Raw genomic sequence first — 21,870 nt, 5'->3', positions numbered from 1 at the left:
TTAAAATCCATCTTGCCTTTGTTAATATTTTACAGTAACTGATGATCCAGTTGATTTCATTACAGAGTTTGGCCACAGCAAGAGGACTGATGATGACACTCATTTTTATTAGCAAATAAAAAACTCTTTCCCATTTTCAATTCCTAAAAGTCCTACTGCATGTGTAACCCGTCTCTACTGATGAATCCAGATCTGGACGCTCAAAGCTGAATTCAATGTCAAGGTTTTTCTTGTCACGCTGATTCAGGATCAGATCTTTTGAGAACTGAAATCCAAACTCACAACAAACAACTGCAGAAAAATGAGCATTAAACCTTAACACATGCTGAAATTAACTCAGCAGCATTAGTGAATTCATGCCGTTCATTAATAGAAGGGTTTGAACAGATCAAGTAAACAATAAATTTATTTTATTTTATTTTTTTTTAACTCCAGGCATATCAATAATAGGAAAGCATGTAAACTTCAGGCTCAGGTCAGTTTAGTTCTGGTAACAGCCCTATAAGCTTGTTTTCAAATCATCCGCATCAAAAAAAAATTTGCAAGTTTAAATATTGGCCTGGGCTATCATAGACATAGGCCAGGCCTTTCCAATAAATTGTGTAATAAATGTTTTTTTCTAAAATAATGTTTAAAATTTGTATCTTTATATTAACCAAATCAAACACATGTGGCGAGATAAAAAGAGTTTTATGATATCAGCCAAAATAACAGATAGCACATTTAATCTGAATGTTAGATAGTTTTATATAAATTGGTTTCCGCCAGTAGAGGCGCTCTAACAACCGAAGCAATGACACACATCCGAGTCTAGGAGAAGAAGAGAAGTGAGTGAGGGGAGGGAAGGGAACATAAACATGAGAAGTGAAACACAGCCGTTCATTCTGCTCTAAATCTGCTGTTATCAGACTGTGAGTACATTTACTTTATCATTGAGGAGAAATCTAAATCCAAACGACTCAACTCGACATTTGGTGAATCACTCAGAAATTAATCGAAATCAGCCGACTGATGTTGTTGCTCGTTAACGTAAACTCCTGTTGTTGTTTTTTTCACATTACATTTTGTGAAGATTATTATGAGTTGTGTTTTTATTTTATGTAATGAACAAATGAAACATGCAAAACAGTTTAAATGCATGTAAATTATATCTAATGTATGTAAGAGATGCATTTAAACTAAATTACATAAACATAAAAGGTTTGAGAAGTTGAGTGTTTTTAAACAGTTTGATTAAAACAGTAAAAGCTGAATAATCTCGAGTGACTTTTAGTGTGATGATCATCTGCTAAATGAGCAACAATGATCACAATTCACTCCTTCAGTCAGTGAAGCTCCCACAGCCTTCATGAGAGTTTAAATGCTGGGGAATATTCCCATCTTCCCACAGGAGAAGAAGAAGCAAGCAGGAGGAATTACTCCAGGAGAAACTACGAACATACTATTGTAAAGATGGAGATTAAGGAAGAACCCTGCAGAATAAAAGAGGAAGATATTGAGGAACAAATAGGTTGGTGTTTTCCTTCGTTCTCTTATCAGTCTTTGTCAGACACGTGGGTTTGTTGTGTGTGACGTCACCGCAGCGCCATTTTTGAGGTATCTACTGTGAGCCAAGGGGGTAATCCATCAGCCGGAAGCTGAAGCTGCCTCCGGGGGCCGCCATTGTAGCGTACTATCACCTGCTATTAGCATCCCATTGACTCCCATTCATTTTGGCGTCACTTTGACAGCGAATAACTTTACATCTGAGGCGTCCAAAGACTCTATTTAGACTTTATTTCTAAAGAAACGCAACAATGTATAAAAGGCTCCATTACTTATGTTACGTTATGGCCACGTAGAAGCCGTTCTTGTAAAAATAGGCTAAAAATTGCATCATAACCACTCGACTGTCCGTCGCACAGTAGAGAATTACCGTATAGACAGGAAGAGAAGCTCGCACAGCCTCGCAGGCAATCTTTTACTGTCTAAAGTCAGCCCATGGCATAATGACAAAATAACTAATCAGAATACTTACCAAAAGTTGCTCCAGGTCGCGCTTCGCCGCCTCTGTGCACGATTAAAATTTCTCTTGGCACAGCTACTATAAGTCAGTTTGCTCACGTGACATCTACGTCGTCAAGCTTAGTTTGAGCCTGCGCAGAACACTTGGCAATCAGGAAGTGAGTGCCCATGTTGAGCTTCAGCTCTCTCCATTAAAATCAACGGGGTCGCTGTGTCCATTTCTTTTACTGTCTATGCTGTGTGAGCATTGAAGAAATTATGAGAGTAGAGATAACAAGTAAATAACTCGCAAAACTGCTGAAGCACAAGAAAACTGAGAAAAGGCCTTACTGCAATAAACTCGATAAATATGGCAGGTACCATTTTTTGGAGAAATTGTCATCCATTCAGAACATAGATCCATATATGAGCTCAGCTGACTGCAGTAAATTGGAGTGCTGATCCCGCGTTGCTTTCTTATCCTCATAGTTGGGCATTGTCAACTATCTTGTCTATGGTATAAGCGCATATAATGTTAAGTGAACAATTAAAAAATTATACATCTCTTAAAGCTCGCGGACATTTCACCAAGTTACTGTATCCTTCGGTAGGAATGTAAATAAATCCTGTTAAGTTAGTAACAGCAAAGATAGGTTTGCTGTATTGATGCCGGTGATGAATGATAGTGCCATGTAAAGGATTGTTCAGTTTGAAAAAAAAAGAATGAAAAAACAATTCTCCAACAACAGAATACCCCAGCATTGATACTGCACACCATAATGCACATCGTTTATCACGAGTGTGACTTCTGACAAAGACCATGCTATTTTCTCACAAAAGGTTTACATCCATCAAAGGTCAAAACGAGAATTTTAATTTTATGGTGGTTTTAAAAAGCAAGATGTGATGCAGAAATATATTCCCGAAAGAATGTGAGAATTCTATTGCTGTGTGTGCTGAGTTAATGATGAGTGACAGAATTTATACTTTTAAAGGCCTCTTTTTGTTTTTGTTTTAGATGCCCCTGTCTGCAATAATAATTCATCTTTGTTTATTTGGGGATTAATTGTGATTAATTGCATTAATTCATGAGAAAATCATGTAATTATAAATCAATTTATTCAACATCACTAAACAACGATTTACAATTTAAAAAACAAAATTCTTACATTTAATAAAATCAAAGCAATCATGGCCGCCAAATATTAATTGTATTTAAATCTCATCAATGATATTATTTTCACTTAGTGTAGGGCTGGGCTATATAACCAAAATCTCATATCACGGTATAAGTCATTTCATATCCCAATAACAATATCATAATATAGTACATTTTCTGTAAATTCAATAAATTAATAGTTTATATATTGACCACATGGGAAGGACAATTTTCTTTTCTACATTTTGAAGTATATAGACGCTTTCAGCAGTGACAACATAAACAAACGGTACTGCGCATGTGCATTAATTTGGCCCAAACTTAACTTCCGGCAGACTTGCGGAGACAATCCAGAACAAGTAAATAACCTAGTAGCTGGTAATTCTTGCCAGTCAAAGAAAATAAATGTTACCTGGCCAAACTGAAATGTGACACTACCAGACCCGTTGAACAAAAATTGGAGACAAGATGTTTTTCTACCGACGAGTCTGAGTTACCGCAGTGTTAAAAAAAACTGTGGCGAGCGCGACGGCGGGGTTTGATCAGGTTAACATAGCTCCTTATTAGCTAGGCTACTTACATGCTTGCTAACCTTTTTTTAAGGTGGGTCTCCACATTGACAGCATGTTGGATGGATCTGTGCAGCGCTGTTTATGATACTAACCATTCAATACACAGACTGGTCCGCTATCAATGTGTTTGCGAGAGAGAGAGAGAGAGAGAGAGAGAAAGAGTGAGAGCGTGCGAATATGCGCTGCACGCAACTCTGTAAGTTAGTCAATTACAACTTTTCCCATCTTAAATTGTTAAAAACACGGAAATCAATATGTGGCGGTCAGCGCTGATAATGTGGTGGGCTGCCACTAATAAATGTATGGGAAACACTGTACCGGTTATCACTCAGATAAACATAGGCTATTTTTAATTCCGCCGTCTCCCTTATAGGAAACCTTGACATTTTTATTTTTTAAAAATTGCGTTTGCTCCCAAGGTCAGGTTGCACCCCACAGCTCACCAACCTGCTCATTGCCTTAACTTTCACTGCATTCAATGCCATATTATCCAGTAAACACTAATAAACGAATAGAACGGAAGTTAACTTTGGGCCAGCTCATCACCATTGCAACGCGTCTGATGAAAGCGTCTATAATCAAAAATGAGTTTGAGTTTGTCTTATTTGGAACTTTTGTTTGATTGGCAAATGTTTAAGAATGTAGAAATACAAGAAATTAATGAAATATTAAACACTTTTCAAAAAACAAATGATTACAGGCCCAATATAAAATATTGCTATAAAAAATTCGAAATGTAAACATTGTACTTTCAAGTTTAAAATATAGCAGCAATCATGGCTCCAAACCGGTTAAATGAACAAAATTGAATGAACTGAAAACAAACGAAATTTTTACAGGAATATAACCAGAAACAAAATCAAATGTAATCGTTCTGAACCGAAACGCTTATACCCAGGGGGCAAAGGGGGTTTAGCAGACATGGGCTGCTGTAAAAGGTTGTCATATAAAAATGAAATCTATGATGTCTGAGGATCGCAACCTGGGTGGACAACCCGGTGAACAAGCTGCTGGAAACTTGTAATTAGGGTCAAAACAATGCTACCTCAAATTCTGCTTTAACTCCCCGGAATCAACCAAACATGCTAAAACGGTTTGATTATATTCAGGAATCCTGAGCCATATCTCCCTGATACTTTATGCTAGAAACAAACTGAGCATACCGTTCAAAAGAGTGGAAGATAAGCTTTCATCTGATGCATTGACTGTACATGTAATTAGAAAGTAAGAGTGAGCAATGCCTCTTAATTCATAGGTAGGCAAAAAAAAAGAAAAAAAATATATAACATTCCATTTGTAATCGGTAACATTCTTTACCTTTTGTTGTTGTTAAAATAAACAAATTACCATGTGAAGTTAACTTTTACTAGATGAAATCATATTTTGATCATTTTCACTAACCATACAGTCCCTATGGTCCATAACAAATTTAGAGGGAATTCAATTTCAAGCCTATAATAGCCTGTCAATTCAAACTAGTTCCAAGAAAGAAGTTAACCATTAACTGATGTTTATGTATGTACAGTATATAGTTTGCATATTTATGCAATATATATATTATTTGTATTGCAATGTCTAGTATTTGTAATATTCTTTCACAAGTGGGATAGCTTTATTCTATCAAAAAAAAAAAGGATTTGAGGATTTTGGGTTAGGCTGGTTTCTGAGTGTGAGACAAAGGTACTGACAACTAAATGTTGAAATACTAAAACACACAGGAATCATGTGTGGAGTAGTTTTAAAAGTATTTAATGATTAAAACTGTTACATTAAGCAGCAATTTGTAAAAAAAACAAAAAAAACAAAAAAAAACAATAATAATAATAATAATTAATGAAATAGACAAACAGATTACAATTCAGGGTGATAACTAATTTCTGTAATAATGTTTATACAAGTTGTATAGCTGTTTTCGGAGTCACTGCTGCTGTCGCTGCTCTCTAGTGTTTCAGCATGCTGTATCCTACTACATTTGGTTGCCAACCCCTGGCAATGGCTTCCTATGTAGCATGGAATTCACCTTTGGCTAAGCCCCGCCCCCCTTAGTTACTGTTGCTACATCCGTCAAACTTCATCTGCGCTCTGCATGGCTTATGCTGTAACAGCTGTTCCTGCTGAAATGGTATCAAACTTTTATAAAGCAGCATATAAAGTGTCTGATAGAAGTAGGCAAAAGGGGCTGCAATATGCGTTCAGAGGCTATATTCAAGACACACAGGTGAAACGCAAGAAACAACAAGGCATCCAAAATAGAGGCAAAAGCATAACGTTACCGGTCACAGTCAAAAAAATGAACCATCGCATTTCCTACTAATGGAGACGGAGGCTGGGACTATAACAATATCAGGGAGCAACACTGTTCATGCAAAGCTGGGTAGGTCTCTATTCACTTCTATAATCGTTATTACAAAGCAAACGGACTACACGAGTACTGTATAACATTGTATTTATTAGCAGCATGTGCTAGCGTATCAACAATGAGAACCGAAGTCATAACCTAAAACATTATAAAACGGTCTAACTAGTATAACTTCACACTCACAGTAAGGTTAGAAGCAAAAAAGATGTGCTTGTTGATATTTGCGGGGTTTAGCTGACTGAGGACGTCCATACAGTTTAATCCAAACACGAGACTTGTCACTGTCAGGATTTTACTTCTGTTTTGGGAAGGGAAAAAACGGACACCCCCCTCCAACCTCTCTGGGAAACGCGTATCTGTGTTGCAAATGCCCGAGGCACAACGTTTAACCATATTTTGGATAAAACTACGACGGTAATAGCCTGCCGAGACCAAAAATATGAGACGCCTGTGTTGAAAGTCAATGGAGCGCTGTCAAAAAGTGTCGGACCTCTGTGGGAGCTGGTTCTTGGCTGGGCTGTGATTGGTCAATCTACATTCTAGGGGCGTGGCTTAGCCAAATGTGAATTGCCTTCAACTGCTTGGCCCTCATCCAGAAATCATCCAAAATTCCTGAAGGGGGAATTTCTGGCTTGGCAATATCTGCATTCTTGTCAATGATGCTTGCCAGAGCTGCCCGTTTAAGGTGGAAGAGAAATGCGTTTTCAGTCGGAGGAAGTAGCTTTAAGAGTGTTGATTTGTTGTTCAATAACTTGTATGCTCTCAGTGTCCCCAGATCAGAATCTTCAAAGTGATCAGCTGAAGATGTATACACATCTATGATGAGGCCTCGTGCCTGGTGAAGCAGGTAATCTGTTATGTCATCAGTTGTATTTTGACCAAACTCTTCAAGTGCAGGTATGTCCATTCTCATGCTGCTTTTGAACCAAGACTTCTTACCAGTGAAATAAGGATAACTAGTTGTATCTCTTCCACTAAGACTGTGGACAAATGGCATAGCACAGCATAGTGAGACCTTCCAAAGTATGCCAAAGTATATGAAGTTAGTGAGCAGTTCACAGCTCCAGATCCACAGGAGTTTTTTTCTGTATCAGCCAATAAAGCAAATCTCCTTCAATTCCTCTGTGAGAGGTGGTGTGAGCATGAACAACTCAAGCCTCCTATTGGCCTGACTCGTATCTACCTGGGTGGTGGATTTAAAGAAGAGACAAAGACCGTTGTGCTTGCAGATGGTTCTGTCAGGGATGTTCCTGCTCTTGAGTCCACACAGAAGGAGGCAGACACAAGGATAATACTCCACACCCTCTACAGTGTCCAGAATGAAGGAGTTGGCAGAGTTGTCATCCATGCCAATGACACAGAAATCATTGCCATGTGCCTGTACTATGGTTCAACATACCTCAGTACTCTCCCAGAGCTGTGGGTGAAAACAACAGAGAATGCCTATCTGCCCATTCATTAAATGGTAGCAGCACTGGGACCTTCACTATGCTGTGCTATGCCATTTGTCCACAGTCTTAGTGGAAGAGATACAACTAGTTATCCTTATTTCACTGGTAAGAAGTCTTGGTTCAAAAGCAGCATGAGAATGGACATACCTGCACTTGAAGAGTTTGGTCAAAATACAACTGATGACATAACAGATGACCTGCTTCACCAGGCACGAGGCCTCATCATAGATGTGTATACATCTTCAGCTGATCACTTTGAAGATTCTGATCTGGGGACACTGAGAGCATACAAGTTATTGAACAACAAATCAACACTCTTAAAGCTACTTCCTCCGACTGAAAACGCATTTCTCTTCCACCTTAAACGGGCAGCTCTGGCAACCATTATTGACAAGAATGCAGATATTGCCAAGCCAGAAATTCCCCCTTCAGGAATTTTGGATGATTTCTGGATGAGGGCCAAGCAGTTGAAGTTCCAATTCCATCTACACAGCCTGTCTGGCCTGTGTCATTGGCCATGGTAATATATGTGGTTGTGTTAAAGGTTGTCAGAAGAACTGCTCCTGTGCAAAGAGGGCAATTCCATGCTACATAGGATGCCATTGCCAGGGGTTGCATGCTGCATGCTGAGTTGTTCAGCATCCTGAAACACTAGAGAGCAGCGACAGCAGCAGTGACTCCGAAAACAGCAAAAACAAATTGTATAAACATTATTATAGAAATTAGGTATCACCCTGAATTGTAATCTGTTTCATTAATTATTATTATTATTTTTTTTACAAATTGCTGCTTAATGTAACAGTTTTAATCATTAAATACTTTTAAAACTACTCCACACATGATTCCTGTGTGTTTTAGTATTTCAACATTTAGTTGTCAGTACCTTTGTCTCACACTCAGTAACCAGCCTAACCCAAAATCCTCAAATCCTTTTTTTTTTGATAGAATAAAGCTATCCCACTTGTGAAAGAATATTACAAATACTAGACATTGCAATACAAATAATATATATATTGCATAAATATGCAAACTATATACTGTAAATACATAAACATCAGTTAATGGTTAACTTCTTTCTTGGAACTAGTTTGAATTGACAGGCTATTATAGGCTTGAAATTGAATTCCCTCTAAATTTGTTATGGACCATAGGGACTGTATGGTTAGTGAAAATGATCAAAATATGATTTCATCTAGTAAAAGTTAACTTCACATGGTAATTTGTTTATTTTAACAACAACAAAGGGTAAAGAATGTTACCGATTACAAATGGAATGTTATATATTTTTTTTTTCTTTTTTTTGCCTACCTATGAATTAAGAGGCATTGCTCACTCTTACTTTCTAATTACATGTACAGTCAATGCATCAGATGAAAGCTTATCTTCCACTCTTTTGAACGGTATGCTCAGTTTGTTTCTAGCATAAAGTATCAGGGAGATATGGCTCAGGATTCATGAATATAATCAAACCGTTTTAGCATGTTTGGGTGATTCCGGGGAGTTAAAGCAGAATTTGAGGTAGCATTGTTTTGACCCTAATTACAAGTTTCCAGCAGCTTGTTCACCGGGTTGTCCACCCAGGTTGTGATCCTCAGACATCGTAGATTTCATTTTTATATGACAACCTTTTACAGCAGCCCATGTCTGATTTCCTAAAAAACAGGTGTTTTGCCCCCTGGGTATTATTTAAATTGCCATTAACTGGTTAATAAAGTTATTTTAAGTTCTGTTTAATATTTTAATTTGGTAGTCAGACAAGCGCGAATAGATTATGTAAATGTGATATTGACGCATAACCTATCCAACGTGAGTGAAATGCCTGTGCTCAGCTTTCAAGTCATCAGGTAAGACGCAATGGCAATGCGCTGGAATTTGTTTTCGTTACGTCAAACAATTAGGCATATATTTCAGTGAAATTGAATAGCAGGTAATATCCAAATTGTTGTGTGTTCTGAAACCAGCAGAAATTGCAGGATGGTGTAGAACATGGATCACGCACTTAAAGCGCTATTGTGAACTAGGGGTCAACCAATTTGTAATAATCGGTATTGCGCCGGCCCTGAAAATCACAGATCAAGTAGACAGATAACCGATATTTTGAGCCGATATAGTCTATGTCTGGTGTAAAAAATGTAAGTTAATGTCCAATGTACGAATAACAAAGTGTTTTGAATTACTTTCTTTAAATTATTTTAAACATATTCTTAAATCTGAGAACTGTTAATAATAATAATATTATTATTATTATTAACTTAAAAAGTGTAGGGAGCACCCAGAATCATTCTGTAACACCTAAAGACTCTATTTCAATGGTTAAATTAAATTTTAGTAATCAAAAATCATTTCTAATTAATTGAAATCATCAAACTTATTTAATTTATTTACAGTTTAATAAATACATTTTTTTTGGGCTTAATATAAAACCAAACTTTTATTTTGACGAGTTGCAGTGTAGATCTTTTGAGTTTCTGTGTGTTAATGATGTGATGATAATGTTTCTCAGATAAAGCATTAAAAAGGTCATGAAGTGACCAAGTGGCTCTGGAGATGAGGTTTATTCATGTCTTCATATAATGATGCGGCTGAGGCTGAAAACAGAGTGTGTTTGTGTAGTAAATGAAATCACTCGTCTGCGCCATTCGTTTAGAGACACGCACGATTCATATTTAAATAGTCTTTTTGCGGTTTGAAATTCGATTTGATTTGTACTGTCTGCTTTTTATTAATTCATCAAATATTTTACGAATTCAGTGACATTCCACTTTATACAGTAAATTAAGTTTTTATTACTGGATTCTGTGATTCCATCCGTGCTTTCTGCATTGCAGAAATCACAGGGCTTTATTATATTGAGGTGTTTTGCAACTTCTGTAGTAATTTATTGCTACTTCAGCAAAGTCTGCTGCTGCCTTAAAGGTGAACTCCGGCGCAAAATGAACTTTTGGTCTAATAAAACATCGGTACCTAGTGAACTGTTCTCTGAGATTTGTTTTCATGATAATCGAATGTAAAGAGTTTTATCTCTAAAAACTGTTTAGCATATAATGCTAGTAATGGGGGCATTAACTAAGGAAAAAAAATCACTAGTTTATACCACTAACAAGGCTCAAAATAGCCCCACACTAACACAGTAACATAATGAGGGTCCATACATGCAAAACGAAGCATTGAGAACTTTGTAAGTGTACAGACCGTTTAATAAGAAGATACTTTATAAAGACAGTCCACTTCATGTATACAGACAGGAGCCATCTTGGAAAACAGTCACGACAATTCAAACCACGAACGACGTGCTAAGTGAGCTGAACTGTATGAAGTTCATCGAACTTCTGAACTGTATGAACGGCCTTCAGGGATCGACTTATCGAGAGTATCCAGGTAAAATAAGTGTTTTCTTAAAGGGTTAGTTCACCCAAAAAAATTAAATTATGGGAATTTAATTTTAGATCCTATGGATGTGAATGTTTTGAAACATGAGTTTCGAAGACCTCATTTCACAAATAAAGATGGAAACATTTCAGTCTGAAAATAATTTAATACAGAAAAGTTCTGGAAAAACTGGAGTCAAAGGATCTTTCAACTGCTCAGAGTGTGGAAAGAGTTTCACAGATAAATCAGAACTTAATAGACACATGAGAATTCACACTGGAGAAAAACCATTTACACGCGCTCAGTGTGGAAAGAGTTTCACATATAGAAGTACTCTTTAAGATCATCTGCATCGACACTCTGGAGTGAAGTCGTTCAGCTGTGATCATTGTGATAAAGCATTTGTTTTTTGGGGGGGTGATGAACTGAGAAATCAAATTTTCCTTGAGCTTTTGACATCTAAGAGGTCATCATATAATAAGAATATCCTGTAAGTTTCAGAACTGAAAACGTCCTTGTTAGTCCAATAAAAGCTTTTATTGACACAGCCTCTAAAAACGACTCGTTTTTAAAAGTGGGGAACTATGACGACAAAGAGGATAAAACACCACCCCCACAGAAGATGATCAACGCCTGCTTCACCACGGCAGGTTTAGCCCCGCCCACCGATTCGTGCATTACACACATAGCTAAATAACATACATGTACATGCTTACCTCGTGATGACAAACTGGATCGCTACCGAGCAATACAGAATATTGTGCAGTGCCTGGTTGTGCAAGACAGTCGCTGTATAAGCTTCCTCTGGATTCCAATAGGACTTCATGGTTAAACTTTATTTTTAATGATGTTCCCGCTGATGAGGGTAAAACATCGTCGTCTGTTCGCTTCATTTCACTGAGGATTGTTTTGTCAAAAAGACTGGATTTGCAGACCGATTAAGAGTAAAGAACGGATATTGGATCTATATTGGATCTGACAGGAATATTGTGCAACACACGGACTCTGGGTCGAACATGCATGGGCGAATCCGGTTGCCATTTTACAACATTGGACTTTTTCCCCCATGTGCACCGTCGGGTGAGTTAAACTCATTATAATATGCAAAACTGTTCTCCACTCGCAGCAGTGGGTGTTTACTTCCAAGTCTTCAGTGCGACACGCCCATAAAAACCGACTGTTTTTTAGGTAGGCTCACAACCAGGGTACAAAATAGCCTATTACTTGTTCATTTTGATGTTTTTGAATGCAAAAACCAAGCGAACGTTATAAGTTGACCTCAGACAACAATATAATAAAATTTAAAATGCCAGTTCATGACCCCTTTAATCAAGCTTAAATTCACACTTTAAAGTTCGTTCTGGTTTGAAGCCTCACATTTGCACTTTTTGTGGAATGAGTTTTTCATTACTTAAGTATTTAAAAGATCATGAGAGTATTCATACTGGTGTGAGAGCTTATGTGTGCTCTGACTGTGGTAAAAGCTTCACTTCATCCAGCCACTTAAAAAAACACCAGAGAGTTCATACTGGAGAGAAACCGAACAAGTGCTCACACTGTGAAAAGTGTTTTGCTCGGTCAGATTACTTAAAAGAACATGAGAGAATTCATACTGGAGAGAAGCCGCACCAGTGCTCTTCATGTAGTAAGAGTTTCACCCAATCGTCTAATAAGAAAAAAGGTTGCCTGAAGTTTCCTAAATAAACAAAATGTTCAGAGGCATGTTAATAGTTTGATATTGTGATAAATCAACAGATGGAATTTGGGGAGAGGTCAAACTGCTCCCAGCTGCTCTTGTGTGAAGCAAACGCAACATTTTTCAACTTTCTGCTAAGATATATGTGACTTTTTTTGCAACGAAAATGCGAGGATTATGAAATCATGCAAACCCCGCATATTTTGCACGGAAATCGGCAATTCATGCGGCGAAAAGTGCGGCGTATTTGAAAAAAATGCGGCCCGCATAAGTATGCAGACTTTGGCTGATTTTGCATTGAATTCAGTGATCGCATAATCGCGTTTTTCTGGAGGGACTGACCTGAGCCACTTGTGTGAGTTGTAGACTCCGTCTCAGAGTTACCACTAGAGTGAAAGCACCGCCAGCATTCAAAAGTGACCAAAACATCAGCCAGGAAGCATAGGAACTGAGAAGTGATCTGTGGTCACCACCTGCAGAACCACTCCTTTATTGGGGGTGTCTGGCTAATTGACCTATGGCTAAGCCATGCCCCCTCCACTCACTCGGACAAACACGGCACAGGCGCTATGGCAGCTGTCACAGTAGGAGACATTTCACAGGAGCCAATTGGTGATTTTTGGAGACAGAAAAATTATATATCTTGAAGTCACCTAAAGGGCATTAATTATGCATTGGAGGGTTATGTTAATAATTTTATTGTTAAGAAGGTCGATGAAAAGCTTCAGCTCACAGTGTAAACATGATAACCCACATATCGTTGCCATCACCGTTTGGTGCTACAGTTAACATTTGTTATCTCGGTAATTGACAGATATACGTTAATGAAGCTAATTGACATGATGTACAACGCAGCTAGAAGCTAACGTTAATGTTTTCGAATGTACATCTAACGTTAGACTTACATTACGTTAGAGATTTTAAAGATAACGATCAAATACGTTGTTGACTTAACTTAGATCAGATGTAGGCATCCTTGTTTAATTTATCCGCGTTTAGTTGGTGTTGTGGTCTAGCTACCACATAACTTTGTCCAGAGCAGACACTTATCACAGTTGAGATGTGGCTTGGGAAAGGGTAAAAAAATACACACCGTCGCCTAGCCACTCAGGAACCTAGTGTCAGAGTTGCATGTACCCCATGCACACTGTTTGACCATTTGGACAGTTTGAGGTGGACAGTTTGATTTCACAGAAGTGTGATTGACTTGGAGTTTCATTATGTTGTTTAAGTGTTCCCTTTATTTTTTTTGAGCAGTGTATTTTTTTTATTAAACTACGTTACAATATGAACTATATGGAAACTAGTTACAATTAATTGTCAAGATTGACGATCCATTGAAACAGTCACATTCTGTCATTGGTTTGCATTATGTATGCTTGTGGATTTAAATGTGTATATTTTGCTATTTTTTATTTTTTAATTTAAACTTAACAGATGATATTTATATTTATAATTATATTTGTTTTATATATTTTGTCCTGTTTTCTCAGACAAAGTCAGTTTGTGGAATTGTTTCTAAATGACATTTTGATGATTGTAAGTGTGATGATAATCTGCTAAATGAGCAACAACGACCACAATTCACTCCTTCAGTCAGTGAAGCTCCCACAGCTGTTCATGAGAGTTTAAATGCTGGGGAATATTCCCATCTTCCCACAGGAGAAGAAGAAGCAAGCAGGGGGAATTACTCCAGGAGAAAATACAGACATACTACTGTAAAGATGGAGATTAAGGAAGAACCCTGCAGAATAAAAGATGAAGATACAGAGGAACAAATAGGTTGGTGTTTTCCTTCATTCTCTTTAATGACTGATGAGAAACATTAAGAGGAAAACTGAAAAGGAAAAAAATGTGTTAATGTCTATTCACCTAGTTTAGTGTATCTCAATTGTTATCTCAATTGTTGTTCTCATTTCTTCTTTATTTGCATTTAGACCCGATGGAAGTGAATGAAGATAAACAACATCAGTTTCAAAAACATCAGCTTTTTAAAAATGAAGATGGAAACACAGTCATTCAACAGACCGAAAAGTGTTTCAAACAAAAACAAGCTAAAAAAACGTCAAGGTTAAAGGGAGTCAGAGTATCTTTCACTTGCTCTGAATGTGGAAAGACCTGCACACAAAAATCAGACCTTGAGAGACACATGAGAATTCACACTGGAGAAAAGCCTTTTACATGCACTCAGTGTGGAAAGAGTTTCAATCTGAAAGGCTCTCTCACAGAGCATCTGCGCCGTCACTCTGGAGTGAGATCATTCAGCTGTGATCAGTGTGATAAAACATTTGTTATGGAATCAAACCTAAAAGTACACCTTAAAGTTCATTCTGGTGTGAAGCCTCACTTTTGTTCTTTTTGTGAAAAGAGTTTTTTACGACTGCAGTCTTTAAAAGTGCATGAGCGTCTTCATACTGGTGTGCGACCTTATGTGTGCCTTGACTGTGGGAAGAGCTACACTTTGTCCAGTTCTTTAAAACGACACCAGAGAATTCATTTAATGCATAGCTAAACAGATGTGTTTTGAGTCTGGATTTGAATGTGACAACTGTAGGAGCGCATCAGACCTCTTCTGGAAGCTGTTCCAGCATAATAAATAAAAGCGGACATCCCATGCTTAGAGTGAACCCTTGGTATTTCTAGCTGATGTGATCTGATTGATCTGTTAGGTTTAGATTCAGTGAGCATGTCTGCAATACATTGAGGTCCTAGCCCATTCAATGATATATACCAGTAATAATACTTTAAAATTAATTCTAAATGTAACTGGGAGCCAGTGTAAAGACCTGGGGCCTCGTTTATAATTGTTGCGTACGCACAAAAGAAGTCGTACGCCGCTCTCTATGCAATAATTGGCATTTATAAAAAGCAAACTTGACGGTAAAATGTGCGGTCCTTTACGCAAGCTCTGACCCAGGCGTACGCACAAAAACGGGTGAAATGAGAAATGGCGACACCGTCGGCAGTTGGAAAAACACGTGAAAGTGTGTGAAACTGTTGACGGTTGTGTAAAATAAATGGCAATACTGCCTCTCATAAATAACACGAAGACTTCACAAAGCAAGTCTTACAATTAACAGCTTACACGAACACACGTTTGATCGATCTGAAACAGAAATGCAAATTAACACAGGTCTATTTCCAAAAAGAAAGTGAAATATGTTCTGCAATAATATTGGCATGTTATACAATTCATCCTCATAAATAAGATGGTAAACAGAACGAAATAATGTACAAAACTGATATTCTCGCCAATATGTCCATCTGGCGGAGCATATATAGCAATTAGATAGTCAGTCAGATAGATGGATAATTAGGGAGATATATAGATCGATAGATAGATAAATTGATGTATTATTTGTCCACTGGGGAAAGTTGTTTTCATAGTAAAAGATGTCTTTATCAGCTACAGAATCATGGTATTCATGCATATGCCTTTAGTTTGTTTTATTTTTGATAAAATAACATATGACGTATGTCTCAACCATTCAGAAAGCTGCAAGAAATTACATTTGTGCTGAACTATTTCCCATTTCCAAGTAGATTATAACCGACATCCGTAGTCAGATGCAGAATTAAATGGATGGAAATAAAATGCCCCATCACAATGCGTATAATGACGCACAATGGATATTGCGCTCTTAGAAGATTAAATGGAAGGATTCGGAGTGAACGCGTCATCTTCACAGCAAAAGGTGTGGAAAAAATATATTATTTATCCAAGAATTCCCTTATTGTGCAGTTTATTTCAGTTAGGACAGTCTTGATTTCACACAACACCTTGGCCACCTCTCTAAATGAATTAATGACTAGACGCTAGTTTGCCTCGACTTTGATGTCCGACCATTTCTTTTTTATTTCGGCCATAGTCCGAGGTTGTGAGGCTACGGCATTTACGGCGTCTGCAACCTTTTGCCACTCAAGTGCCTTTTTGGCATTAATGCCCACACTGTGCCCTCCAAACAACATTTTTCTCCTCTTTTCCACCTCGCCAACGATAACTTCTACTTCATATTGAGTGAAGTTACTTCTTTACTTAAATTTCTTCTCTGTGTTTAACATGATTTCACAATCGATAAAAAAGTTTCACTGACTATTTATGGGCATACTATTTATAACATGGATAGATCTTTCTTGTCGGTGAATTGTGCATCAGTCAGTCAGGTAACGTTAACGTAACAAGGAAGTGAGACGACGGCTACTAAAATTAGGTAAGACAAAACGTTTAATTTTTCGCAACTCGTGTGAAATAATATGTGACAATCGGGTCCAGTCGGGTTTGTGTCATCCTGCCGGGTTCGGGTCCAGTTTTCAAATAATAGACGGGTCCAGGTCGGGTCCGGGCAGTACATTTATGTAATTTCTCGGGTCTGCACGGGTCCGGGTCCAACTTTTGAAATGAACGACGGGTCGGTTCGGTGTAGCACATTATACGGGTCTCTTTCGGGTCGGGCATGATTTTTTGGACCCGTGAAGACCTCTAGACTGGGGTGAAGATGTGGTGAGGGAGGCCATCAAGAAGGTCAGAGGAAGGGAGAAGTCCAGGGGTGCCCAAGGGGTTCAGTGTCAAGTGTCGAGCGAGCCCAGCGGAGCTTCCGGGCAGATGGACCGCAGAGACGATGGAGGGGTGGGTTGAGGTGAGGGTGACAGGCTGACAGGACACTGTGGTGTTGTGGGTCTGGAGGCCTGAGGTGTAGTCATTGCGTTTGGAAACAAAGATGAAGTTCTCAAGGTGAATGCATACCTTGACGCTAGGGGTCTAACAACTAAAAATCAAGTCCAGAATCTTGGTGTGTTTCTAGAGTCAGACCTTAGTTTCAGTAGTCATGTCAAATCAATAATTAAATCAGCATACTATCATCTGAAAAATATTGCAAGAATTGGATGCTTTGTTTCCAGTCAAGACTTCGAGAAGCTTTCATCACCAGCTGGGTGGATTATTGTAATGGACTCCTCACTGGCCTTCCTAAAAAGACCATAGGACAGTTGCAGCTAATACAGAACGTTAAGCAGAACCAGAAGATATGAACACATCACACCAGTCCTCAGGTCTTTACACTGGCTCCCAGTTACATTTAGGATTGATTTTAAAGTATTATTACTGGTATATAAATCATTCAATGGGCTAGGACCTCAAACTATTGCAAACATGCTCACTGAATCTAAACATTTAATAGATCACTCAGATCATTAGGATCACATCAGCTATAAATACCAAGGATTCACTCTAATGGCAAGTTCAGACTGCATGATTTTCAAAGTAGTCGTGTCGTTGTTTTCACACTGCATGAATGTCTTGGTCAGCATTCAGTCGCTGCTGTGTTCACACTGCACAATGGATCGGCGACAGAAGGTTTCACACTTTACAATAGGAAATTACTTTACAATAGGAAAAATTGGCGACAACTTTGTCTAGCACGCTGCGTGCTGAGACAACAAATAACAAACACGTGAGATGTGACAAGGAAACAACGCGACACCACACGTCCAAGACCGCCGGAGTTCTCACGTGAAACTTTTTTCTTTTTCGACCTGGTTGTGTTGTGGTACAACTCAGATGAAACAAACAAACACGGGAGCTCCTGCGAAAATTTCTTCCATTTCTTCAACTTTTCTTCCATTTCTTGGGTCCAAATAGAAAGAGAAGAAGCCTTTTTCTGTCATGCATGTTGATATGTGAACTATAACTCTTCCCCGAACTCCCTGCTGCTCTGTATCTTGATCTCTCATTGGCTGTCGGTAATCACAGATGTAGTTTTCAGTCAGAACACACAGCAGGATTTTGAATCACTGACAGGTCCAGATATTTAGCATGCCAAATATCTTGATTCTCTCAGATCGCATCTTTGCTCATTCACACTGCGTCATTGTCACTCGTGTGAACGAGCGCCGATTTGTCTGTGATTTTGGGCATTTGTCAGCAATTTTCTCAACCTGTTGATGAGCCAAAATCATGGCTAAGATCAGATTGCGTCTTTGTTAATTCACACTGCGTGATTGTCACTCGTGTGAACGAGCGCCGATTTGTCTGTGATTTTTATTTATTTTTTGGCATTTGTCAGCAATTTTCTCAACCTGTTGGCGAGCCAAAATCATGGCTAAAATCGTGCAGTCTGAACTCGGTATTAGCATAGACAGTCGGCTTTTAACTACTATGCCAGCCGCAGCTGGAACCAGCTTCCAGAAGAGATCAGGTGTGCTCCTTCAGTAGTCACAGTCAAATCCTGACTCAAAACACTTATGTTTAGCAATGCACTTACTCAATGAGCACGGTGCCACTGTTCGTCCGACTGTTTTTACTGTACTTTATTTTATTTTTTCATTCTAAACTGTTTCTTATTTGTTTTGATTATTTTCATTTCTTTAATGTAAAGCACTTTGATTTACGATTGTGTATGAAATGTGCTATATAAATAAACTTGACTTGCCTTTGTCTGTAATTTGCCCACATTCACACGTTTTATGAATCAATGACTCATTCATTGATTCATTCACTTCTCTCTGAACTGAATTAAAGGATTGATAGTTTAACAGTGCTCGAAATGTAGAGCTTATTTCTGGTCATAGTCAAATAGTTATTTCAGTCGATGTCAGCCAATTGAACAACAAATGCGTCTAAAGCTGTTGTCGTCGTCATCGTAGGATGTCTGTGTATATTAATTAAACCTTGTTTGTATAGTGTGTAAACACACGTTTATAAATATACATATTTAAAAATATTATATTAAAAACTGCATATATGTTCTTGTTCTGTAAGTTAACCATCTTCTCACATTTGCCACAGAAGCACCTGTATGAAAAGTAAACATGACGCAACAGGTCCCTCGCATAAATGTAATTTCGCTTGTTCGTAGCAAACTTTATGCGGGAATATGCGGCTCATTTGCATTTAAGGTCGTATGCACCAAAACAGGTCATTTTCAAACAGGTGCCAAAAATGACATTTTCAAATGGTTATAATAAATTAACTCTGGGGTATTTTGAGCTGAAACTTCACAAATACATTCTGGGGACACCCAAGACCAATATTACATCTTGTAAAAACGGGCATAATAGGTGCCCTTTAAACTAGAAGTTTTTTCATGAATTTGTTGAAGTTTGATGTTTCATATATTGTGTTTAAATGATGATTAAAAAAAACATGGAATTGATTCCAAACGACTATTTGAGCAAAACATTTGAGCAGAGAAGAAGCAGAGACAAAATAGTGTGGTGCCCAAACCCAACATGACATCATGACTTTTGCATAAACATATACGCCACTTTCGAGTCAGGTGGCGTGTTATCTCTACGCATTTTGAGCTATCCGCGTGTATGCGTATATGTCTACGCCATTAACGTCCGCATCATTCCGCGTGTCTGTACACGCAGTCAAATCTCCAGTCATAAATGCCATTAACCCCAGTGACGGTTAAGTTTAGGGATGGGGTTGAGGTAAGTCATATCTTTTTTTTTACCTAGGATGGTAAGGGAACAGTCATAAATGCCATTAACCCCAGTGGCGGTTAGGTTTAGGGACGGGGTTGAGGTAAGTCATATATTTATATAACGTTAAGTCAACGGCGTTCATAAACACGCTGAAAGGGGATTATGCATATTGATAGCACGCCAAAAATGGAAATACGAATTGGCGTGTCATACACACGCTACTTCATGAGATCAGTCTGCCAAACCAGACACCCTCTAGGTACCTTGAAATTTTGTCCATAAAAACTATGAACAGAACCAGTGGCACTGGAAACAAGTCTGACTTACTGCCAGGAATATGAACCAAGGTCCTGCTCCGATCGTACATAGCCCAGACAGCCCTTAGCAAGGGGCCCCAGACACCAAACTCCCAGAGCAGCCTCCACAGGATGCCGCGAGGGACACTGTGTCACACAGTCGAATGCCTTCTCTAAATCCACAAAGCACAGGTAGATTGTTTGGGCAACCTCCCATGAACCCTCCAGCACCCTGGAGATAGCTGGTCCAATGTTACACGACCAGGATGAAAACTGCACTGTTCCTCCTGAATCAGAGGTTCTACTATCCTGCATAGACTTTCCCAGGGAGGCTGAGAAGTGTCATCCCCCTGTAGTTGGAACACACTCTCCTGTCCCCCTTCTTAAAAAGAGGGACCACCACACCGGTCTACCAGCCCCTAAGGAACTGTCCCTGACCATCACGCTATGTTGAGGCGTGTCAGCCACGACAGCCCCACAACATCCAGAGACTTGAAGTACTCAGGGTGGATCTCATCCAGCCCCGGTGCCTTGCCGGGACGAGTCCACCTCCAAGCCCTCAGCCTCTGCTTCCTCAATGGAAGACATTTTGATGAGATCCTAGAATTATTCTTTCCACCGTCTAATGACATCCCCAGTTAAGATCAACAGGTGCCCAGTCTGCCCACCTCCACTGTAAACAGTGTTGGTAGGGCACTGCTTCCCTCTCCTGAGGCGCCGGACGGTTTGCCATAATCTCTTAGAGGCCAACCAGTAGTCCTTCTCCATATTTGTATCTATACAGAGGAACAAATAGGTTGGCTTTTTCCTTCATTCTCTTTAATTACTGATTAGAAACATTAAGGTGAAAACTGATATATAAAAATAACATTTAAATATAGACACTAGGAGACTCAGTAGTGAACTGGATTTGTGCAAAATTGAGATTTTGAACAATGTTTATTTTTTTCTCGTGTATTCTTTCATTGCACAACCCCTCTGTGTAAAGTGTAACATCTAGCCTTCTTTTACTCTCTATGCATCTAACTTTGAAATGAAACGGTCTACATTTTAACTGTGGAGCTTTGCAGCGTCTCAACACGAAGTTTCATTCGCTTTCTAAAAATGTGGTGCCAAATTTCATCTTGGTTCTTAAGTTCATAAAATAAAAACATGTCTCTGGACCTTACGTTTTTTTCCCCTTAACTGACCGCGTCTCATTTTTAAGATGTGACTAGTCTTAACTGATCGAAAGATAAACAGCGCATTCTTACATCAGTGTTATAATTGTTAAAACTGGCAGTTTTCCTCAAACATTATGTTTAACGACATCATAGTAAGGTTTCTTCGTAAGGTTTCAATCGAACTATCCATAAGTTTAAAGGTGCCATCTGACATAATAAATCAAATCCTACTCCATATTCCATAACAGATTGGGGCAGTATACCTCCAGAAAATGACTTGTGCTCCTACCATCGCGCATGTTATTCAAATCATTTAAAATGATAGTAAAAGGTTGGAAGCCCGCAGTTTCACGTGGAGCATTTCGAGAAAAACAAGCTGGTGCATTTCGACGAT

General features: G+C 38.6%; 1 protein-coding gene across 2 annotated transcripts; it reads left to right on the top strand.

Moving 5' to 3' along the window:
- The first annotated feature begins 40 nt into the window (after positions 1-40).
- Positions 41-19,120, top strand: LOC120473975 (uncharacterized). 2 transcript variants are annotated; one of them, XM_089123878.1, is made up of 4 exons: positions 41-911; positions 1,394-1,510; positions 14,252-14,371; positions 14,527-19,120. In XM_089123878.1, exons 2-4 carry the CDS (start codon positions 1,453-1,455, stop codon positions 15,099-15,101), a joined length of 753 nt encoding a protein of 250 aa, XP_088980004.1. In that variant the 5' UTR covers positions 41-911; positions 1,394-1,452; the 3' UTR covers positions 15,102-19,120. The 2 variants fall into 2 exon arrangements, with proteins under 2 accessions (XP_088980004.1, XP_088980003.1); XM_089123877.1 differs by having other exon boundaries at positions 1,391-1,510.
- The last annotated feature ends 2,750 nt before the right edge of the window (positions 19,121-21,870 follow it).

This window comes from Pimephales promelas, chromosome 19, assembly GCF_988280905.1.
Source record: "Pimephales promelas chromosome 19, fPimPro1.hap1.1, whole genome shotgun sequence".
Taxonomy (NCBI): Eukaryota; Metazoa; Chordata; class Actinopteri; order Cypriniformes; family Leuciscidae; genus Pimephales; species Pimephales promelas.
Note: the sequence above shows the minus strand (reverse complement) of the source record. Positions and strands in the feature narration are given on the sequence as shown.